This window comes from Chinchilla lanigera, unplaced genomic scaffold (assembly GCF_000276665.1).
Source record: "Chinchilla lanigera isolate Chin_1 unplaced genomic scaffold, ChiLan1.0 scaffold00140, whole genome shotgun sequence".
Classification (NCBI taxonomy): domain Eukaryota; kingdom Metazoa; phylum Chordata; class Mammalia; order Rodentia; family Chinchillidae; genus Chinchilla; species Chinchilla lanigera.
The window spans coordinates 1986853-2006867 of record NW_004955541.1 but is presented as its reverse complement, the minus strand read 5'-3'; the positions used below and the strand labels follow the sequence as shown (position 1 = coordinate 2006867).

The following is a 20015-nucleotide window of genomic DNA, read 5'->3' as shown; positions in this document are numbered from 1 at the left end:
CACCCGTCATCCGAGGTCCTCTTCCCCACAACAGCAGGGCACAGCTTCTCTGCTGCTGCCAAAGGCGGCTCCGTCTCTGGTGGCAACAAGTGCAGGTGAATGCGGAGCCCTTGGGGCTCTGCACAAGAGGCGCGGTCACCCCAGAGATGCGTGGCACAGCCAGGCCTGACAGGGACACCAGGCAGACCAAGCTGGTGCAGGAGGAATGGGGCCGTCAGAGCCTTCCCTGAGCTGCGGCCTGGTCCACAGCGGGCAAACCATCAGGGCAGGACAGCTGTGTACAGGAGGAAGTTACTGGGACAGAAAAGTAGACGCGATGTTTTCTGAGTTTCGCCTCTGGTGGGTCCTCCCTCACAGGACAACACAAGGGCTCGATTCTTCTGATCGGCCACCTCCTCCCCAAAGGCCAGGCCTCTAAGAATCCTTGAGTGGAGGAAGAGGCAGGCCGCTCTCCGGGCCTCCTCTTGTAAGGGCGCTGACCCCACCCCAGGACCCCTGGTCAGCCCCGAGTTCCTGCTCCTAACACTTGTGCAACCAGGGACACACGCCCAGCCTGCCCCTCTCCCGCGGTGCTCGGCAGTAGGTTCCCAGGAGGCAGGGGCAGCCAGAAGGTGCTGCTAATTTATGTAATCAAAACCACAGCTCTGGAGAGCAGACTCCCCAAGTGGTAGGCCCTGCAATGCTGCAGCAGCTGTGCCCATGAGCCCCCAGGTCCCTCGCACAGGGACTCCATGACCAGCACTGGGCGCGCTGCGCAGACTCCATCCACTACGCCAACAGTGATGAAGGAAACCGGTCAGGACCGCAGTGCACAAGAAACAACAGGCTGTCCTGCGGGCAAGCACTGCCTGCCACCACCAGCACCAAGCGGAACACACAAAGGTGAGGATGCTGCCGGAGGCCAGGGCCGTCCTTCGTGGCCCTCGGGGGCCGTGGGTGTGGGTCTGAAGCCCTGGCACGCTGAGCCCAGGCTGCGTGGCTCTGTCTGGGCACCTCCTAAAGGTGGCATTTCTCACGTGTCCCCAAAGGACACTTGGTCCACAGACTCCAGCAGCGGCCAGCCTGCCCACACCTGTATGCTGGCCAGGGAGACCCGTTGTTGGGGTTCAGACCTAGGGGTCCCCAAGAGCCTTGTGAGCTCCCAGGGGGCTTCTGGAGCTGAGCTGCGGCTGGGAGGTGGGGACTAGCAGAGAGAGGTGGGGTGGGGCGTGGCCTGGGTGCCTGCCTCCCTCCCTCCTGGCTGCCTCCCTCCCCCTCCTGTCTGGCTGCCCTGCCTTGGAGCCGGCTGACCATGGACTGAAGCCGCTACAAACCTGGCGCCAAAATCAAACTTGCCTTCCTAAAGTTGCAGTGTCAGGCAACTTAGGGACACCCTGCCTTAAAATGAAGCACCGAAGAGGGAGACCAGGAAAGTCAATAGGATGTCCATTCTGACCAACCACAGGCTGGTGGGAAGACGTGTGTACTGTCTGAGCCTCGGAACCCATCAGCAGCGTGGGACACTCACGCTGGTGTCCTGGCTCTGCCTCACTCCTCTGAGCCCAAGTCCTGTGTCATGGGCAGCTATGGGACTGTGGCAGGGCTGCGGGAAGAAGTGAATCCACCCTTGTCTCTGCTGGCAGCCTGGGGCTGTCGTTCCTCACGGAGACCCTTCTGACGCAGTGCAGGGGCTTCTGCCTGTGCCCCCTGGCCTGGGTATGCCTGTGGGCTTGGCTTGATTCTTGACTCAGGAGGACAGCCAGGCCGAGGAAGTGACAGGTGCTCTTGTCCACCCGCCAGCCAGCAGGGCGTCAGGGCTGGTGGGACAGTCAGCAGGGGAGAAAGCTCTGGAGCTGGGGACCCAAGCACTGGCCACTGCAGTGTCCAGCTTTGACCTTCTGGGGGCTCTGGTGCGTCCCTTCCTGTCACTCCTGGCCACGCCACTCCTGCCAGCAGCAGGCCCTGCTAGGTCCCACGCCCAACCTCATAGTTCTCAACTCAAGCGGCAAGAGGGCCCAGGTACCTGCAGATTGGCCGGCTCCTCCCCGTGGCCACCCTCTCACGGAGGGCTGGGCTCCTTGCACAGCGCTCACTGTGCAGGTCTCTTCCACCTCCTGGGGTTCCACGCGCCCCTCCCTATACGTTCCCAGCACTCATCTCAGCCCCACAGCGGAGACGAGAGCCCAGGTCCCTGCTCAGGCTCCTCTTTCCTGCTCCTCCTGCCCACTCTGAGGCTCAGGAAGGAAAGCCAGCACCAGCCCACAGGGACAAGGCCTCTTCAGGGGTGAGCAGACAACCACAGTTTCCTTGAAGAAAAGCTGGTGGGCGAGAGCCAGAACACGGGGACAACACATGCAGGAAGTGCCCGCCAGGACCAGGAAGTGCCCGCCAGGACCAGAAGTGCTGCCAGTGTAGGGCCGTCCTTTCATTACCGTTGTCTCCCTGTTCTCCAGTCATGAAGCGGCTGCGAGGAGCTGCCTGCAGCCACACAGAGACGCAGACGATGCATCCCTCCGAGGACGGGTCAGTGGAACTGGATCCCGAACCTCTCACGAGGCGGAAGAGCACGTCATTGCATCACAAAGGTCACTCTGCTCGCCGACTCTGAGCTTCTCGGGGAAATAGAAAACAACACTGCCAGCTTTCATCTCTGTGTGCTGGGTTGTCCTGCTTTAATCTCCAGCAAAGACCCTCATGGAACCCCAGGGACCATCCCCTGCCCCGGGCCTGGTCAGGCAGTTTCCTAGCACCTGCGTGTTGCAGGTGGGTGAGCTCCAGGCCACAGACACTGATCTCTGGGCAGAGTCCAGGACACATGGGCAGGAAAAGCTGCAGCAGGACAGTGACAGCCCCACCGCAGACCCGCCGAAAGCCTCTCACACCTCCCCAGGCCCCACCCAGCCGCGTCCCTCCTTGCGCTCGCCCACGTCGGGAATGGGTGGCAGGAGGGGGTCCAAGCCGGGGCTCTGGGTGGCGATGCTGTGGAACAGGGTGCTCTGCAGACTGAGGGGCCCCAGCTGAGCGGGGGGGGGGGGGGGGAGGGAGCAGGCAGTGACGATGTCGCAGACTAGGAGGCAAGCTGCAGGGAACACACGCCGGGAGGGTCGGATCCCCATGCCTCACAGGCAGAAGACCGAGGCCTGTGGAGTTGCAGGACGCACCGTAGCGAGCTCCCGCGTGGGCTCAGGCCTGTGACAGGGCAGCCTGCGGCCGCCACAAGGAACCGAGTGGCTCCTCCGCTCACACCTGCTCTTTCCTCCCGCACGCCCAGAAGCCCGCAGGAGCTGCACCGGCACGCACACACATCTGGGCTGAGCGGCGTGCCCGAAGCAGACGTCTGGAGTCCTGAGCCCAGGGTCCTGTGGCTGTGACTGTCCTGGGGTGGCTCTCAGCCACCCTGCCTGGCACCCCCTCACCTAAAGGGCACATCCCGCACAGACAGGCACGCGGGAGGACACTGGGAAGACGCACTTCAAATCACTCAGAGTCAGCACGCCTGATGGCCGAACTAGGGACACACAGAAGAGGACGGACCTGGGCTGAGGACCCCACAGCAGACGGTGCTGATGGACCTCACGTCAGCGATGAGGACCTGACCTGGGCAGAGGGGAAGCAGAAGCAGCCAGAGGCTGGGGCACTGGGCACTTGGGGGGCAGGATGCACAGAGGGCCGACAGGACCTCGAGAACGCTGGCCTCCTGGCCTTTCAGGGCCGCTGCTGCAGAGGGGGGTGGCTGGCAGGACCTGGGTCCTGGACATGCCCTGTGCAGAGAGGGGCCTGAAGCCCAGGGAGCAGGGCGGGGGAGGGGAGGACACGTCAACCCAACGGCGACTCCATCAACAACCTGGGCCAGACCACAGGTGCGGACACCACGGCCGGAAGGGAGACGGCACCATCCCGTCCACTGCTGTGTGCTTGCCCCAGTCCGTCACCGTCCACACCCACTGCCCAAACCAGTGCCCACCAGGAAGGCAGAGGATTGGCAGGACCCTAAAAATATATTAACGTTGGGGCTGGGGATTTAGCTCAGCGGCAAACGCGCCTGCTTGGCAAGCACAAGGTCGTGAGTTCAGTTCCCGGTACCGGAGAAAAACAAAAAAAAACAAACAAACAAACAAAAAAATATTAACGTCAAGAAGGAACGCTCTCCACTGGGCACGCGGTGCACACCCTTAACCCCAGCTCCTCCAGAGGCTCGAAAGTTCCAGCCCAGCCTGGGAATTTAGCAAGACCTTGTCTCAAAAAAAGAAAATTCTGGTACTATGGGAGGCTGAGGCAGGAGGATCATGAGTTGGAACCCAGCCTGGGCAACTCAGCAAGACCCTGTCTCAAAGTTAAAAAAAAAAAAAAGTATGTGTGGGGGGTTGCTGGGATGTAGCTCAGGGCAAAGGCCCTGGGTTCAAATCTCAGTACAAGAAAGAAAGGGAGGGAGAAACAGAGAGGCTGGGCGTGCAGCTCAGTGTGTGCGCGTGCTGGAAGCCCTGGGCTCCGCCCCAGGCTGTGAACCATGGCAAAGGGGGAATTTCACTTGGGTTTTACCCCTGCATAGTTCCAGGCCCTTTCACTGTTCACAGCCCGTGCGCCAGGATCTCTGGCCAGCGTCACTCCTGAGAAGCCACCCTGCCAGCCCCCACCCCCACATAAGCCTTGGCGGCCCTGACCGCCACCCAGGAGGGCGTGCCTGTGACAGCACATCATGTGCACAGCCCCAGACAGGCCTGTGCTGACCCAAAGGGTCCACATGCAGTGGTGACACCCCCCAACGCTGTCCCCCAGCGGCTCCTCGGGGACGGGGCTTGGCGGCAAGCCGTGTCCTGCACGGCGCATGCTCCAGACATCGTCCCCCGGCGAGTGAGGGGATGGAAGGGGCAGCAGCCGAGGGCTCAGACGGGAGGAGGCAGCTCTGCGGGCTGACCAGGACGGGCCACTCACATGGGCAGAGCCTGGGATCACCCAGCACAGTGCTGTCGACAGAGGCGAGGACACAGGCCAGGCTGGATCACAGCGCCTCGGCTGGCAGTGGCAGGGACTGGCTGTGGCCGGGCCTGCAGGGAGAGCCTTGTTACGGCTGTGTCTAGATGTCCCCCAAAGCCTCACGCGGTCATAGGTGAGGCTTTTCAGAGGTGGCTGGACCCAGGGTGTGTGATGCTGGGATGGATTCATGGTGCGGTGCTAGGATCAAGGGCACCAGGATGAAGGGTGTGAGCGCTCCCCGTCCCGAGTAGCCGGATAAAATAAAAGGGGCAGAAAGATGCTCTTAAGGCCCCTTGTTGCTTTGCCACCTTGTGGGGCCAAGAACTGTCTCCTCTGCGATGCCTTGGAGCCGGCCAGCTACGGACTGAACCCTGTACAAACCGTGAGCCAAACAAACCTCTTCCCCTTTAACTCCGGGCGTTGAATATTTCATCTCAGCAATGAAAACAGTAACTAAGAAGAGCCTCCCCGCTGAGCCAGAGGGCACCATGTGACCATTTGCTTCTGCAGAGACACCTCACAGGACAAGAGGGAGCCCCACCCTGCCATTTTCTGGCCACGTCTGTGGTGCTGGCGGATTCTCCATGGGCCACCGTCCGTGCTGCTGGGCTCTAGGGACGCACACGGCCAGGGCAGCCCCTGCCTCTGCCCTCTCCTCCCAGGCAGCTCTGTGGAGAGCTCCCCTCGGCACCACCTCTGCAAGGCACAAAGGAGCTGGGAACACAGGTGCTCGGACGGGCACTGCTGCCTCGGCTCAGCAGGCTGTGCCCACACGCAGCCCGGACACCGCTGCGAGACGCCCGCATGCCGCCACGGCCACTCGGAGCCCTGGTTCCCCTCAGCACAGAGCAGCAAGTGCTGGGAGGACGTCCACCCCGGCTCACCCCTTGCCACCGCATGCTGAGCCTGGAATTGTCACCACCCCATTCTCCACCTGCTTCCTGCCCCGACGGGCTGACCGGCTGGCCGCCTGGTCCCAGCCCCTGACCCGGGCCTCCTCCCACTGCGGAACAGCGCAGCTGCTGACCACGTGCACGCCCCACTCCCACGGCACTGGCTGTGCCCGGTTCTGGGGTCACCTTGCTTCCCGGAAGAGCACCCTGCGGGCCAGAGGGGGTCAGCACTTGCCCTGGGGCACAGACAAGTGCCAAGGAAGCGACAGGGCTGAGGTGCCAGTCCCAGAGCCCCCCCCCTTCTGTGACAGCCCGGCTGTGACCCAGGCTCCTGCCCAAGCCAGGTGTGGGGACAGCCAGCCACCCCTGCCTCCCTGCCCAGCAGCGGCATGCCCTGGTGCCATGGCGCTGGCTGTAGGGGTGGACAGGCACCGGGGGCTTGGGACCACCACTCAGCCTCTTCCTACACCTCCTGCCCAGAGCAACTGCTGCCAGGATCCAGGTCCCAGCTGCCCCAGGACGGGAGCACTACAGGGCTCGGGGCCCCTCTGGAGCAGCTAGGAGCGATTTCTTGCGGATTTCCAGTTCTCTGAAGGCACAGACGCAGCAGGCCAAAGCCCCTGGGGCCTAAAGGAGGATTAATGAGGTGTTTGTAAAGCATCCCAGCTCTCTGGAGACAAGACCTCAGCTCACCAGGAAGCCAGTGAGAGACGCCTGGCCCAGCTCAGTGTCCAGGGCCACCAGAGGGCAGCAGGCGGGTGGCCAGGTCCAGTGAGCCCTGTGAGGACACCTCTCCTCCCTCCCCTGGACACTGACCCCCCCCAAAGGTGGGTCCACACACTAACCCCGGGGACCTGTGCCTGCTGTAAGGGGCCAAGGGTTTTTCGTTTGGTTTTCTTTTTGAGACAGGGTCTTGCTATGTAGTTCAGGCTGACCTTGAACTCACTATGTAGCCCATGCTGGCCTCACACTGTGACCCTCCTGCCTCAGCCTCCCATGTGCTGGGATTACAGGTATGCACCAAGGAACAAGGGTCATTGTAGATGCGACTGAAGAAAGAATGAGGTCATCCTTGAGATGAGGTCACCAGAGGCCAGATGTGACCACTGGTGTCCTTGTAAGAGGAAGGAGATTCTTGGCACAGAAGACAGAGGCAGAGCGATGCAGCCAGGAGCCAGCCAGATGACCCCGCCCTGCTCGCAGCACCATGGGGCAGTCGGGTCGGGTTCCCATGAGTGTGCTGCGTTGAAAGCATCCGCAGTCAGGGGGATTCAAGTCCCCTGGCCCTCATTTGATCGGTAACGCTCCCCCAGGATGGGACGGGGCTGAGGCAGAAGCGCCGCTGGCCCTCTCGGAAGGTGGGCGGGGGAGGGGGCCGGTCCGGTTGCAGGTGAGGACGGGACTGCACAGAACAGCCTCTGCCTCCGCCACACGGAACGTGCCGGGTGCAGGTGCTCGTCAGCCTGGCCTCAGCGGAGAGGGTGACGTGGAGGAGCAAGGCCTGGCCTGGGGGGTGCACAGCGGGCAAGGCTCAGGCCAGAGTGACCACTCAGCCCTCCCAGCTTGGTCATCAGGGCCGGCACCCAGCGACACACCGACACAGGAGGTGAGGACACAGCCCTGGCCTCCGTGACCCCTGTACCCCGGCCTTGGCCCCATCCCCTTGGGCAGTCAGGACAGGACACCGCTCATGGGGCGGCCAGGGAAAAGCGTGCACTTGCCTGGGACGGCCACACAGAGCCCGGGATGGCACCTGGCTGGGCTCGGCAGTGCTGCTGCCTCATCGGGCACCGGAGTGTGCTGTGGGAGCGGCCCATGATGGCCCCACCGCGGAGGGTGACGTGGTGACAGACATTAAAATCCTCAGCACCGAACTTCTGTGCCAACACATTTCCGCCAGCACATGTTGGACGGTCCTGATACGCACTAGACACATGCTAGACACATGCTAGATACACCTGTCCTCATCAGACCCACGCTAGTGAGGACCAGAGACAGCACGAGGTTAGAGAGAGACCAGAACCTCAGGGTGTTGAACACAGGGCACAGACCTGAAATCCTAGCCCTCAGGGAGGCTGAGGCAGGAGGAATACAAGTTTGAGCCTGGTCTAGGTAACTCAGTGAGACCCTGTCTCAAAATACAAGATTTTTAAAAAGTGCTGAGGATGTAGCTCAGTACAAAGACCCTGGGTTCAATCCCCAGGACTGGGAAAAAGAAACACAAACAAAAACACCCACAAGGTGGCGGAGAAGATGGGGTTGGGGCCAACACTAGATCATCCCATTGTCTACGTCCATGAAGAACCAAAGACCCGAGGCCTGGGGGCGAGGCACGGGCAGGGCTGTGGGGGTCCTTGGGGGCAGCAGGAGGTCAGCCTGCGTGGTGCCAGGTCCCCTGGGTGCTGGCAGGTCCCCAGCCCCGTGGGGATGAGCGGGTGCGGGGTGCATTCTTGCACACTGGGCCGGCTGCAGCCTTCACTGAAGGTGCCCAGGTCACACAATGGTGCAAAAGAAAATGCAGAATCCATACTGTCAGCCGTTTCTACTCTGTCACCTGTGTTGGGACAAATTTTCATAACGAGTGCTGCCGCAAAACTGTGCGATACCTGCTACCCAAAAGAAGCTGGAGACGTGCGGGAGCTCACCTCGCCTGCCAGCGTCAGTGGGCGCTTCCTGCCAGCCTGAGGGCCACGACCGCTCACAGAGACCAGAGGGCTCCAGGGACGGACGGGGCAGTCGGCCACACTCGGCCCTGCTGTCCTGCCTCACCCATCCCAAAGACCCACAGTTCCTATACAGACACCCCGGAGAGCGGCTAGGATACCCCATCCGGAACTCTGTGCAAATGGCCAGGAAGTAAACCCAGGCCTGCAGGCAATGGTCTCACGACATCAGACATGAGCCTAGAAAAACCAGGCAGCGGGGAAACCTGCCAAACTCCTAGGTTCTGTTTCTGTGGGCACGTGGAGTCTGCTGCCAAGAAAACCGCTGGGTCCTGGGTCCTCGCTCACGGGTGGTGCATCGAGCCTGGGGCTGAGGAAAGTAAAGGGGTAGGGGCACTGACCTGCTCTGGTGGCAGTAGGGGTGCCTGGGGAGGGGCGGTCGGGGCGTGTGGCCTGGAAAGGTCCAGCTCCTTCCCGGCTCCTCCCTTCTCTCCGCTGCCTGCCCTAGTCTCCCACATGCCGGAATTACAGGTGTGCCACGCACCCGGCTGACCTCTCCTTTCAGTTGCACCTGTCAGGTATTGGTCCCAGCAATGAGACAGTGACTGAGAACCCGCCAGCATCGCCTCCGACCCAGCACCTCCTACAGTTGGCAGCTGGGGAGGTGGGGCAGTCGTTGTTTAATGGGGACAGAGTCCACATCTCTGAGATGAAGCATCCCGAAGCCTGAGGGTGACAGTGGCATCACAGCCATCTACACGACGTTGCTGAACCGCACCGGAGGTGGTTAAGACGGTAAGAAGAGTGGAAAACCCCGAAGGTGCCCGGGCCAGAGAAGCGGGGGCGGGGCGCCAGAGCTTCATCAACGAGGCGGAGGCTGCTGCCCTGGGAGCCCTGGACACAGCCCTTCGGGATGGTCACCGCTCATCGAAACAACACCCCCGCCTGCCCACCCAGCCGCGGCCTCAGGTCCCTCTCCGTGCCCTGCGCTAGGCAGTGACCGCATGGTGCCCGGCTGCTGGATCCCAGAGGCCTCAAACGTGCCCGGCCCCAGGGAGTGTGTTTGGGTTGTTGCCCTCGAGCTGAGGAGATTACAAGGTCGTGGAGCACCTGCTCAGCTCCAAGCCAGGCTGTTGACACCGCGCGTGCACCCGCCCGCCCGCACACAAAGCCCCGGCGGGAACCTGGGCTGCTCAGTGGTCCTCAGCAGCTCTCTGCAGTGCCAGGAACTGGCGCAGAGTGCCTGACCACGAGACGCCCGAGGGCCCCATCGATAGGTGCACCAGCCCTTGGGACAGCTGGCTTGCAGGGTCCTCCCCCTCCGCTGGGCAGCCTGAGGCACCCGCTGTGCTGTCCCTCGAGGGACACGGCTAGCCAAAAGTCCTTGGTGCCAAGGCCATGCTGCCCCACAGCCAACCCCGGCCTGCACAGGGACTCCGCAGAGGCCAGGGTCATCTGGTCACCTGGGCCCCGGGAAGGCAGGCAGCATCCCGTGCTGGAGGGCTGGGCCCGCAGGTCTCGGTGTGACAGGGCGCCATGCCCACCACTGAGAGCCCACACTGAAACCCCCTGACCAGTGCAACCTGGGAAACCCAGGCTCAGGAGGGGAAGGCTCTCGCAGTATCACACACCCAGGCCTGGCTGACCCTGCACCATGACAGCCGACCACCCTGACAGAACACAGTCCTCCCCCGCCGCCTCCTCCCAGACCTGTGGTGAAGAGGAGGAGGCCGACCTAGAAGTAGATGAACCCCAAGGAGGAAATGAAAACTACGCCTCAAGACAAGAGTCAACCCAGAGGGGAAACAAAGTGCTCTGGGGTCTCAAACGGAGTGGCCAGCTCCTTCCAGCAGCAGGGGCGGGTTTCGGAGAAGTGCCTCTGAACTGGGTCTGGAGGGATGCACAGGAGTTCACTGTGCTGCAGAGGAAGAGTATCCGGGGAGAGGGAAGAGCGTGCAAGGAGGAAGGCAGCACATCTGCAAGGACCCTGCTTCCACAGGAGGCCTCCCTGATGTTCCTGCTGACGGGGCTTGGGGGACAGTGTTCACCCCACTGTACACACCCCACCACCTGCGCCTTGAAACCAGGCGGGGCAGAGAGCTGCTCACACTGCGCTGTCCCCCAGCGTGCCCCAAGGGCAGGAAAGGGGAGGCCCCGGGCTGAGGGAGGACAGCACTGCCTCAGAGGTGCAGGAGGGCGGACGGCAGGGCGCCTCGCAGCAGCCCCTTCTCAGGAGGCGCCGCAGCCACGTCCCGACTCTCCTGTCCCCTGTGGCCTCCAGGGCAGGGCGCAGGCTGAGGCTGGGGTGCAGACCAACGAGCTCGGGAGCCCCGTCCTGGAAGGACCCGCCGCGGCCAGAACCCCTTGCAGCCCAGGGCACCTGGGGCCCAGGGCACGTCGCCCCTCAGGGGCTCAGGTCTGGCACCCGGAGGCTGTGACAGAAGAGCACATCCGAGGGCTCCAGATACTCACTGGCCAGGAGCGCACGGGCGCCCCTCTAGAGAGGGCAGGAACCGGCAGCGAGCCAAAGACGGTGCTGAAAGCCGCTCACCGGGAGCTGCCCGGACCCATGGTCAGAGCCACCGCAAGACGCCCCTTTCCACCCACGGGCGGCCGCAGCCGAGAGCAACAGCAGCAGGTGGCCAGGAGCAGCAGGGCTGCAGGGAGATGACCCCCGCAAACCCCCACCGTGTGGCCACCCCGGAGACAGCGGGGCCCCTCCCCGAAGGGCGAAGCACAGTTACCATGCACTGGCAGACCCACTCCTGCAGACCTGCGCAAGTGCAGAGGGCCGCGGGAACACGGACACAGCAGTGCTCGGGACAGCGCCGTCCAGGCGGAGAGGTGGGGGCCGCCGGCTGCGCCTCAGCTAGGGAGTGGACGTGTGGCCTCTCTGCCCTGCAGAATGTCACACCGTCACACTCAGGAGTGGAGGTCCAGCAGTGCCCGAGCCCATCCACATGGAATGTCCGTGTTACGGTTTGTGTCTGGATGTTCCCCCACGCTTCACGCGGTCATGAGGGACGGGCTTTTCAAAGACAGCTTGTTAAACCTGGACCCGGTCTTTCACGCCCGCGCCTCAGGAAACAGTTACAGCTTTTCCAGCTCCATTCACCAGGGGGCCAGGGTCCTCACTTTGTAAACATCCTCAGCTTGTGTAAGAGGAGGGCAGGGAGATGCTGTGAGGCCACACCTGCCCTAGGGTGGGTAGCCTGCTTACAGTATGAGGAAGGGCAGGGGGCTTGCTTGCCCCCTTTTGCTCTTGTTGCTTTTGCTGCCTTCCACCACCATGAACTGCTGCCCCTCAGCCACGCCACCCTGCCTTGGGACCAGCTGATTATGGACTGCAACCTCCACACACTGTCAGCTAAATAAACCTGTCCGAGTTTAACTTTGAACGTGAAGTATTTTTGTCTCAGCAATGAGGGAAAAGAAACTAAGACAGTCCAGAAATGGCAACGCCAGAGACCGAGGGCCGAGGAAGGGGAGCCCAGGAGCGGCTGCTGACAGCCACGGCTCCTCTTTGGGAGTCTGAAGCTTTCTGAAGTAGAAGTGGGGATGAAGGCACTGAAATCCACCGAGCCGCGAGTGGGTCGAGGTTGAGGCTCACAGTCCACAGATCTAGCTCAACAAGACAGCTGATGAACCAGGCATGGTGGTGCACACCTGTCATCCCAGCGTTCTGGGAGGCTGAGGCAGGAGGATGGAAAGGTTGAACCTGGCCTAGGCAACTTAGCAATTTAGTGAGACGCTGTCACAGGATTAAAAAAAAAAAAAATCTAAAAGGGCTGAAGATGTACTGCAGTGTGAAAGCCCTGGCCCTGGGCTCAATCTCCAGTAACAAAACAAAACACAAAACAAAACAAAGAAAACAAGAGGGTGGACAGAGGCACTTCCGCATTGATCATAAAAGAGAGCAAGTCTCTTCACGCTGTGTTGAGCGCCTGGAGCCAGTGATGCCTGAAGCTGTGATCCTGCCCCGGGCAACAGAGTCCTGCCAGCACACCGAATTCACACTTCACACAGCCAGAGGACGAGAGAACCTCCAGTGGCCAAAGCTGCTCCCCAAGTCCCCTAGATGTGTGCACTTAAGAGCTCTGTTATGCAAAATCTACGGAACTCAAGCCGTGGAATCCACGCTTAGCAAGGAGCTTACCAAGGAGATGTTTTCCTTGCCCGCCTTGTTCCTCTGTCCCTGCCTCTGTTTCCCCTCCTGCCTCCAGGTGGGGAAAGCTGAATCCTGAGCTTGATGCTCAAACAGGGGGACTCTGCAGCCCTAGGCAGGAAGATGACCCCCCTGGGGAACAGACAAGGCTGGCTGAGTGACAGAGGGGTGCTTCAGACGCTTCAGATGCCCTGGTGGACCAGCCAGGGACTGAGACTCTCGTCTCCCATCCTCACGCCTCTGTGAGGCCTTACACACTCACACACGCATGCGCCGCGTGCACGTGAAGGTCTGTCGCAGTCAGCAGCCAGCCAGGAACAGGACGGCGGCCCAGGCTCAGACGTGAACTACGCACGCAGAGGGTAGCAGGTGAGGGCTGAGCGGCCCCGGGTCTCCCAGGGCCGTGGCTGAGGCGTCCCACGTGTCACACAGCCACGGGGGACCTTTGTGGACATGGGGTCTTTGTAGGTGGATGAGATGAGGCCACACAGCATGAAGAGAACCCAGATTTAACAACTGGTGTCTATGAGGAAAGAGGTGGGGTGCGGCTCAGAGGCCTGGGTGCCATGCCCTCACGGAAGGAGGGAGGAGAGACAGGCAGACGGGACAAGGACAGGGACCGGGACCGGGACAGGGACGAGGACACGGACAGTAAAATAGGAACAAAGGCAGAGCCCAGAGCAATGCAGGCTCAAGGCAAGGAGCACCGAGCCCCAGCAGCAGCGGAGGAACTGGGTGGAGGACAGGTGTCTGCAGCCCGTGGAGGGTGCTCTGCGCTCCAGAGCGACGGATGCACCCCGCTGCCAAGAGCGAGGCGGTGACCGTGACAGAGATGCCAGCCCTCAGCCTGGAGCCTCGCTGCACAGGTCGCGTGACCCTGGCGGGTGTGGCTGTCGCAAGCCCACTCCACAGGCAGAGCCAGGCCAGGGAGCTGGCTCCTGCGCAGGCCCTGATTGGTGACAGCAGAGCCAGTACCGTTTCTCCAAAGGCAGACACGCGGGGTGGCTGGGAAATGCGCAGGAAGGGGTCTTTGGCAGTCACCACATCTTGGGTCGGGTCCCCAAGACCCTGTGGGGCTCATCCTGCCATCTGCCCAACAGCAATGGCTGCTCTCCAGAGGAGGGAAGGCCCAGGAGCCGCAGGACCCATGGTCAGGGCCCGGGGCTGTGGCTGACTCCCACTTCCCGTGTCTCTCCCACACATTTCCAAGTCTGGTGGAAGCGTGGGATGAGTCACAGGCCCCGTGCTCCCACCCAGTGAGGCTCCCCAGGAGGAGAGAGGAGATGACAGCCACCCCAGTTGCACCCGACAGCCGCACCTGCTGACCCCCACAGCAGGTCAGGGGGAAGGAGGTGTGTAGGGTTGGCCCCGCCGTCTGCCACTGCAGGAAGATGCCAGACTCGGGCGAGAGGTCAAGATTTCCTGGATCAATGGGCCAGACGGAGCCCAGAGGGCTTGAGGGTGCAGTCAGAGGCAGCCAGGTGCCGAGCCCCATGCCAGCCTCTTGCCCTCGGTGCCCCCTCGGCTGGCCCTGAGCCTGGCCATTTCCCAGGACCCTAACTCCCATCCCGGGCTCTCCCTTACGGCTTCCTTTTACGGAGTGAGGTCCATGCGGGAACAGATGGCTGTCGCCTGCCAGAAGGCCTCTCTCTGCTAGCACACAGCCAGCCCTCCTGCAGGGCAGGAAGCTGCACAGAGCCAGCCCAGCCCCTCTGACAGGGGGCACTGCTGTGGGCAGCCTGGCCCAGCAGGACCAGGCGGGCACGCCATTCTGGCAGGGCACCCAGGAGAGTACCATCCTCAGCCACAGCGTGGAGCCTGCGAGTACCCTGCAGTTGCCCTAAGAAAATCCCCGAGCATGGCGAGACAACCCTGCTGGTCTCCTAGAGTCCAAAGGGGGTCTTCAGGACCAAAAGGCCGGGGGCTCTGGCTCCTTCTGGGGTGACAGGGATCTCTCCCTTAGCTCTCCCAGCTTCTGGGGCTCTGGGCCTCTTTCTCCATCTGCAAAGCACCTTGCTCCAGCCACATCCTCCCCACAGTGACTCTGACCTCCTGCCTCCTTACAAGGACCCCTCGAGGACACCGGCCGGCCCAGGGGGCCCAGAGCCACCCTCACGTCTCCATCCTCGGTCACATCTGCAAAGGTCCTTCCTCCACCCACGGTGACACATCCCCAGGCCCGGGCATGGGGACCTTTACCCACCCGTGCGGGGACAAGTACGTGTCACACAGCGACCAGTGAGCGCCAAAACCTTCTGCTGGGAAAGGAGGGGGCAGCTGCCACACGCAGCGCTCACGCCTCAGTCCACAGTGCCCATGGCAGGAGGTGGCAGTGCGGAGAAGCCTGGCTCTGCAGCCCCGCAGGACTGAGAGGACAGAGACGACGAAATGATCCTGCACAGGGCGGGCTCAGGCCACATGGGGCAGCCGGACCGCAGAACACTGTGAGGCTACAAAAGACGCACCAAGGGAGAAAGCCAGCCTGGATGTGATGGGAGGAAGGGGGCTCTCCCCGAGAGAAGGGCGTGAGGAGACCCTTCCCTGTAAAGAGATTATGAAGTGTGACGTCTGCAGTCACCCCTCACTGGCAGGGACAGATGCCAGGGGGCCTCAGGGTACGCATATTTTGACAGTCCATCTGCTCAGCAACCAGGGAGTGGTGGTTTAGACAGTGTGGACACTGGACGGGGATGACTCACACCTTCCACGGGACAGGGAGTCCCGACTGTCAACCTGACGGGATTAAGATATCCACCCAAGGAGTCGGCGAGCACACTTCTGGGGGTGTCTGTGATCGGGGTCTGACCCTGGGGCCTACGTCTTGCTCCTGGTGCCTTCCCCGCAGGCTCTTTCCCTTTCTGTCCACTTCCGAGCCACCCTGCAGGGAGCAGCTCTCCTCCCTCACGCTCTTTCACCACGAGGCTCCCGGAGCCAGCCGCCCATGGACTGGACCCTGAAACCACAGGCCTCCGTTAAGCTTCGGCCTCCTGTGTTTTGTTCCAGCAATGGGGAAGCTGACAGCACAGACAAGGAGGGTGTCGGGTCCCACTAGGTGCTCACAGTGGTGAACAGCCCCGCTAAAATCTAGGCATTGCTCATTTCTGGAGTTTTCTGGCCACAGCTGACCACAAGAAAGGGGAACCACAGAAGGCTTGACAAAAGCTCTGACAAAGTCTAAGCAGGGATTGAGAAAAAAAACTATATCTAAAGGGGTGGACAGCTTGAGGAGGTACAAGGTGACTCTACACAGATCTGTCTTATCGCTTAACCAGGTTTTATAAATTTAATGGGGGGCTGGGCGTGGTGGCACAAGCCTGTAATCCCAGCACTCAGGAGGCTGAGGCAGGAGGATCGTTTCAAGTTTGAGACCAGCCTGGGCTATAAAGTGAGCTCAAGGCCAGCCTGAACTGCACAGCGAGACCCTGTCTCAAAAAGAAAAAAAAAATTTATATATATGTATATATTTAACGGGAGATATTTTTAAAAAAACAAAAATATTAGCCAGTCATGTGGTGCATACCCATGATCCCAGCTACTGGTAAGGCTAAAACTGGAGAATTCTAACTCTGAGGCCCACCTGGGCAAGTTAAGCAAGACTCTGTCAAAATTTAAAAATGAGACAAAAAAAGGAGCTGGGGATGTATCTCAGAGGTAGAGTAACTGCCTAGTGTGTGTAAGGCCCTAGGTTCCATCCTCAACCCTGAGAACACACACACTCCCTCTATACCCCCCACTCCCACACACTCCCACACACATACACTCACACACAAACGCACACACACTCATACACACGCTCCCACACACATGCTCCCCCCACACATGCTCCCACACGTTTCCCTCCACACACACACACACACACACACACGCTCCCACACACACACCACCTTCCCGTTTCAGATCGTTAAGGATTTTGTTTCCTGTAGGAAGCATCCCTGGAAGGAAGTCACCCTCCCCACCAGGACCCACACAGGGCTGATGGCAAAGTCCTCTGCTCCCACAGCTGGCATTAGAGGTGAAGATGCAACCACCCACAGGAGGCCAGGGCAGAGATCCTCACGGCCCAGCTCTCAGGACTGGCATGGGGCAGGGGCTCATGCTGCAGTGGGGTCTGCAGCAGCCTGCAGACCATGGTTTTACGCACCACATCCCCATCCCTAGAGCAACGCTATTTGCTGCAAGGATGCCAGCCCCACCCCGCTCCATGAAGAGGAACCTGAGTCCAGCCTGAGGCAGAATGGCCCTGGCTGAGGGGCAAGCAGGAAGCACAGCCCTGCACCAGCCGTGGTCCTGCCCAGGCGCTGCCCTCCTTAGTGTCTGGGGCCCCATGACCACCCGTGAGGCTCCGCCCACCCTGGCACCACAGCCGGAGTCTCTCAGAAGGGCCACCCGGCGGGAAGGTCTGAACGCAGCCATCAGCTGGCCACGTCTGCCGTGGGTGTGTGCCCAGGGCCCGTCTCCCCGATCCGACGCCTGGCTGAGGCCCCTGCACGTTCCATGGAGCCTCACAGATGCCAGCCTATGACCCGCACAAAGGGTCCCGTGAGCTGCGAAGACCCAGAGCCCTGTGGGAGGTGCCACGCTCCACGCAGCCGCCTCTGCAAGCTGCACATACCCTGGACCTCAAGACCAGGGTGGCCATCCCGCCCAGCACCTCCCCGGCTGCCCTGTGCTCATCCTGCCTCCACCACGGCTCCCGTGGGAGCCAGAGCCACTCAGGCGTCGGCAGCCCCGCCCACTCCTCCGCGGAGCCGTCGGGCGCCTGCAGCCCTGGCCTGCCCCTCGCCTACCACGCTGTCAGAAGGAAATAGCTGAAGGAAGGACGGCCGCTGTTGTGTCTCGGGACGGCACAGGCCACCGCTGACATCGCTTGCTGCCTTTTAAGTACGACTTTCTAATTTTCCCTTAGGAAGTGAGTATTACATCTACGGCATTAAAAATAACTGCCAAACTGAATTTGTTCTTAAAATACCAGGTGAGTACTGTACTCGCACGCCGACGCCCGCTGCTGGGGGAGGAGGAGGGGAACAGTGGGATTTCGGACCTCAGTCCCAAGGTGGGAATTCCGAGCTCCTTCAGCTCCCTGGAGCCATCTCGCGCCCATGCAAGCCCTGAGCGCTGAGAGCACGGATGCTCATCCAGCCGCCAGCTTCGTTCCTCACCGTGGATCAAAGGCCACAAGAATCAGGCCGAGGTCTGACCTGGTGAGAGGTTGCGAGCCTTCCTGGAAGCTCTCCAGGCCACCAGGCAGAGCAGGAAGTGTCCTCCACACAGCGCAGGCCCCAAGGGCCAAGCTGACCTGGGACGGTGGCAGAGGCCACGGGAAGAAAAGCTCTGAGTCTCTGAATGCCCGGAGCCTGGCAAGGCTGCCAGGTGCCCAGGGGATGCGTGCACCTGGAGTACCCTCCTGCTCCTGCCACCCAGCGCTCTCCTTGGCCATCCCAGGCAGCCTCAGGCTAACTGCCAGCTCCAGATGCCTTGACATCCCACAGCAACCCCTGGCCACTTGGAACCTGTCCCTTAGGGGCTGTGGCCCCTCTGAACCCCAAATTCAGCATCCAAACTCCATTCCAGGCAGCTGCTGGCCCAAAGCACCAAGTCTTATGCAAGCCACGGGGCAGTGCCCGCAGGCGGTCTGCTTGGCTGGGAACACCTCCTGCGGCCAGGCAGCTGCTAGCCGCCTCTGTGTCCCTGTGGCAGCCAGGCGGCAAACACCCTTTCCTTACCCAGTAGCCACGACACACCTCATACCAACAGAACAGCCACCTTCCATGTCCACCAACAGCACCCGTGAAACACATCAGACACACACGGAGCACCCGAGAGTTGCTGCCCTGCTGCAGTGGAGCTGTGGGCCCCGTGGACCTGCAGAGCAACCATTCCCTTGCCCCTCCCCAACCCACGGGCACCTCTGAGGAGCCCCAAGGTTCTACGGAGCCCAGCTTGAGAAACATCTGCCTGGGCCTCAAAGGGGAGTGCGACTGAGCAGAGCGGGCCTCAGACACCAGCTGGGCGGCTGCAGAGCGCCCGGCTACCCCCGACCCCCTACCTGGAGGCTGCAATCTCGGCCTTCTGCCTGGCGATGGTGGCGGCGCGCTCGGCGGCCTCCACGGCCCGGTCCACCTTCTCCCGGATCTTGCTGGCGCGCAGCGGGATGAGGTTCTTGCGCTTGCCGCTCACGAGGACGTTCTGCTTGTACTTGCCCTCCTCCTTGGTGCCGTCGGGGAAGGTCATGCAGCCGTAGCCGTGCCGCCGGTTGCAAGCCCACTCGCCCTCGTACTTGAGCCCGTCGGAGCGCTGGCTCACGCCGAAGCCCGAGCGCTTGTCGTTCTTCCACTCGCCCACGTAGGTCTCGGTGGTGGTGGCGTCGATGTCGTCCTCGATGACAGCCAGCTCGGCCTCGGCCTCGCCCAGGCTGATGGTGGAGTGGATGTCGCTGGCCGTGGAGCTGATGGTGCTCATGCCGGCCTCGCTGCGGAACGAGCTCTGCTTGCTGCGCTGGCTGGCCAGGCTGCTCTTGGACTCTGACTTGCGCAGCTTCAGCCCGCTGAGCAGCGAGCGCCGGAAGAGCCCCTTCTTCTTGCTCTTGAGGATCTCCGAGTCGCTGTGTGCCACCAGCACGAAGCCGCCCCGAGACACGGCCGGGCTGCCGGCCCCCGCCGGGGAGGCGTCCGGGTGCAGTGCCGAGCCGTTGGTGTGCTCGCTGCGCAGGGAGTTGATGGACGTCCTCAGGGGCGAGCGGATGACCGCTGCCATGCCGTAGGGCACACTCTGCCGCACGCCATAGCCCTGGCGCATGCCGCCGACCCACTGGCCCTGGTACGTCCCTAGGGAGACAAAGGAGAGGGGGTGAGCCTGTGTCTGCCAGCACCTCCGAGCCTGGTGCCACTGGGATGGCCCAGGTGCAATTCCAGAGTTCACATCACCAAGAGCTGATTCAAAGGCACTTCCAGTACTCGGGAGATTGAGGCAGGAGGATTGCTATGAATTCAAGACCAGACTGGACCACCACGTGAGTTCCAGGCCAGCCTGGACTATATAGGGGACCCTGTCTCAAAAACACAGAATCAAAACAAAACAAACAACAACAAAAACTCAAAGGCCCTTCCATCGGCTTCCCACGGCTGATTCCTTCCCTTACAGATGGGGTAAGAACAGGCAACTGGGGAGGCCAGGAGGAGGGGGTCAGCCCCAGCATGGTCCACACAGTGTCCTGAACCTTGAGGGGGCTGCCTGGGGAGGTAGTGAGATCCCCACTGCTGGAGGCATCCAAGAAGCGTCTCAAGACCTCTGAGCGGGGACAGCGTGGAAGGGACAGCATGGGGAAGGGGCTGCGGCACGAGA

At 61.6% G+C, this 20015-nt stretch overlaps 1 protein-coding gene across 1 annotated transcript in view; it reads right to left on the bottom strand.

Moving 5' to 3' along the window:
* Positions 1 to 20015, bottom strand: part of Jph3 (junctophilin 3) — a 51672-nt gene that overhangs the window by 14001 nt on the left and 17656 nt on the right. Inside the window, exon 2 of the mRNA XM_005411005.2 lies at positions 18721 to 19498. Within this exon, the coding sequence (XP_005411062.1) occupies positions 18721 to 19498 (778 nt within the window). The remainder of the gene's footprint in view (positions 1 to 18720; positions 19499 to 20015) is intronic.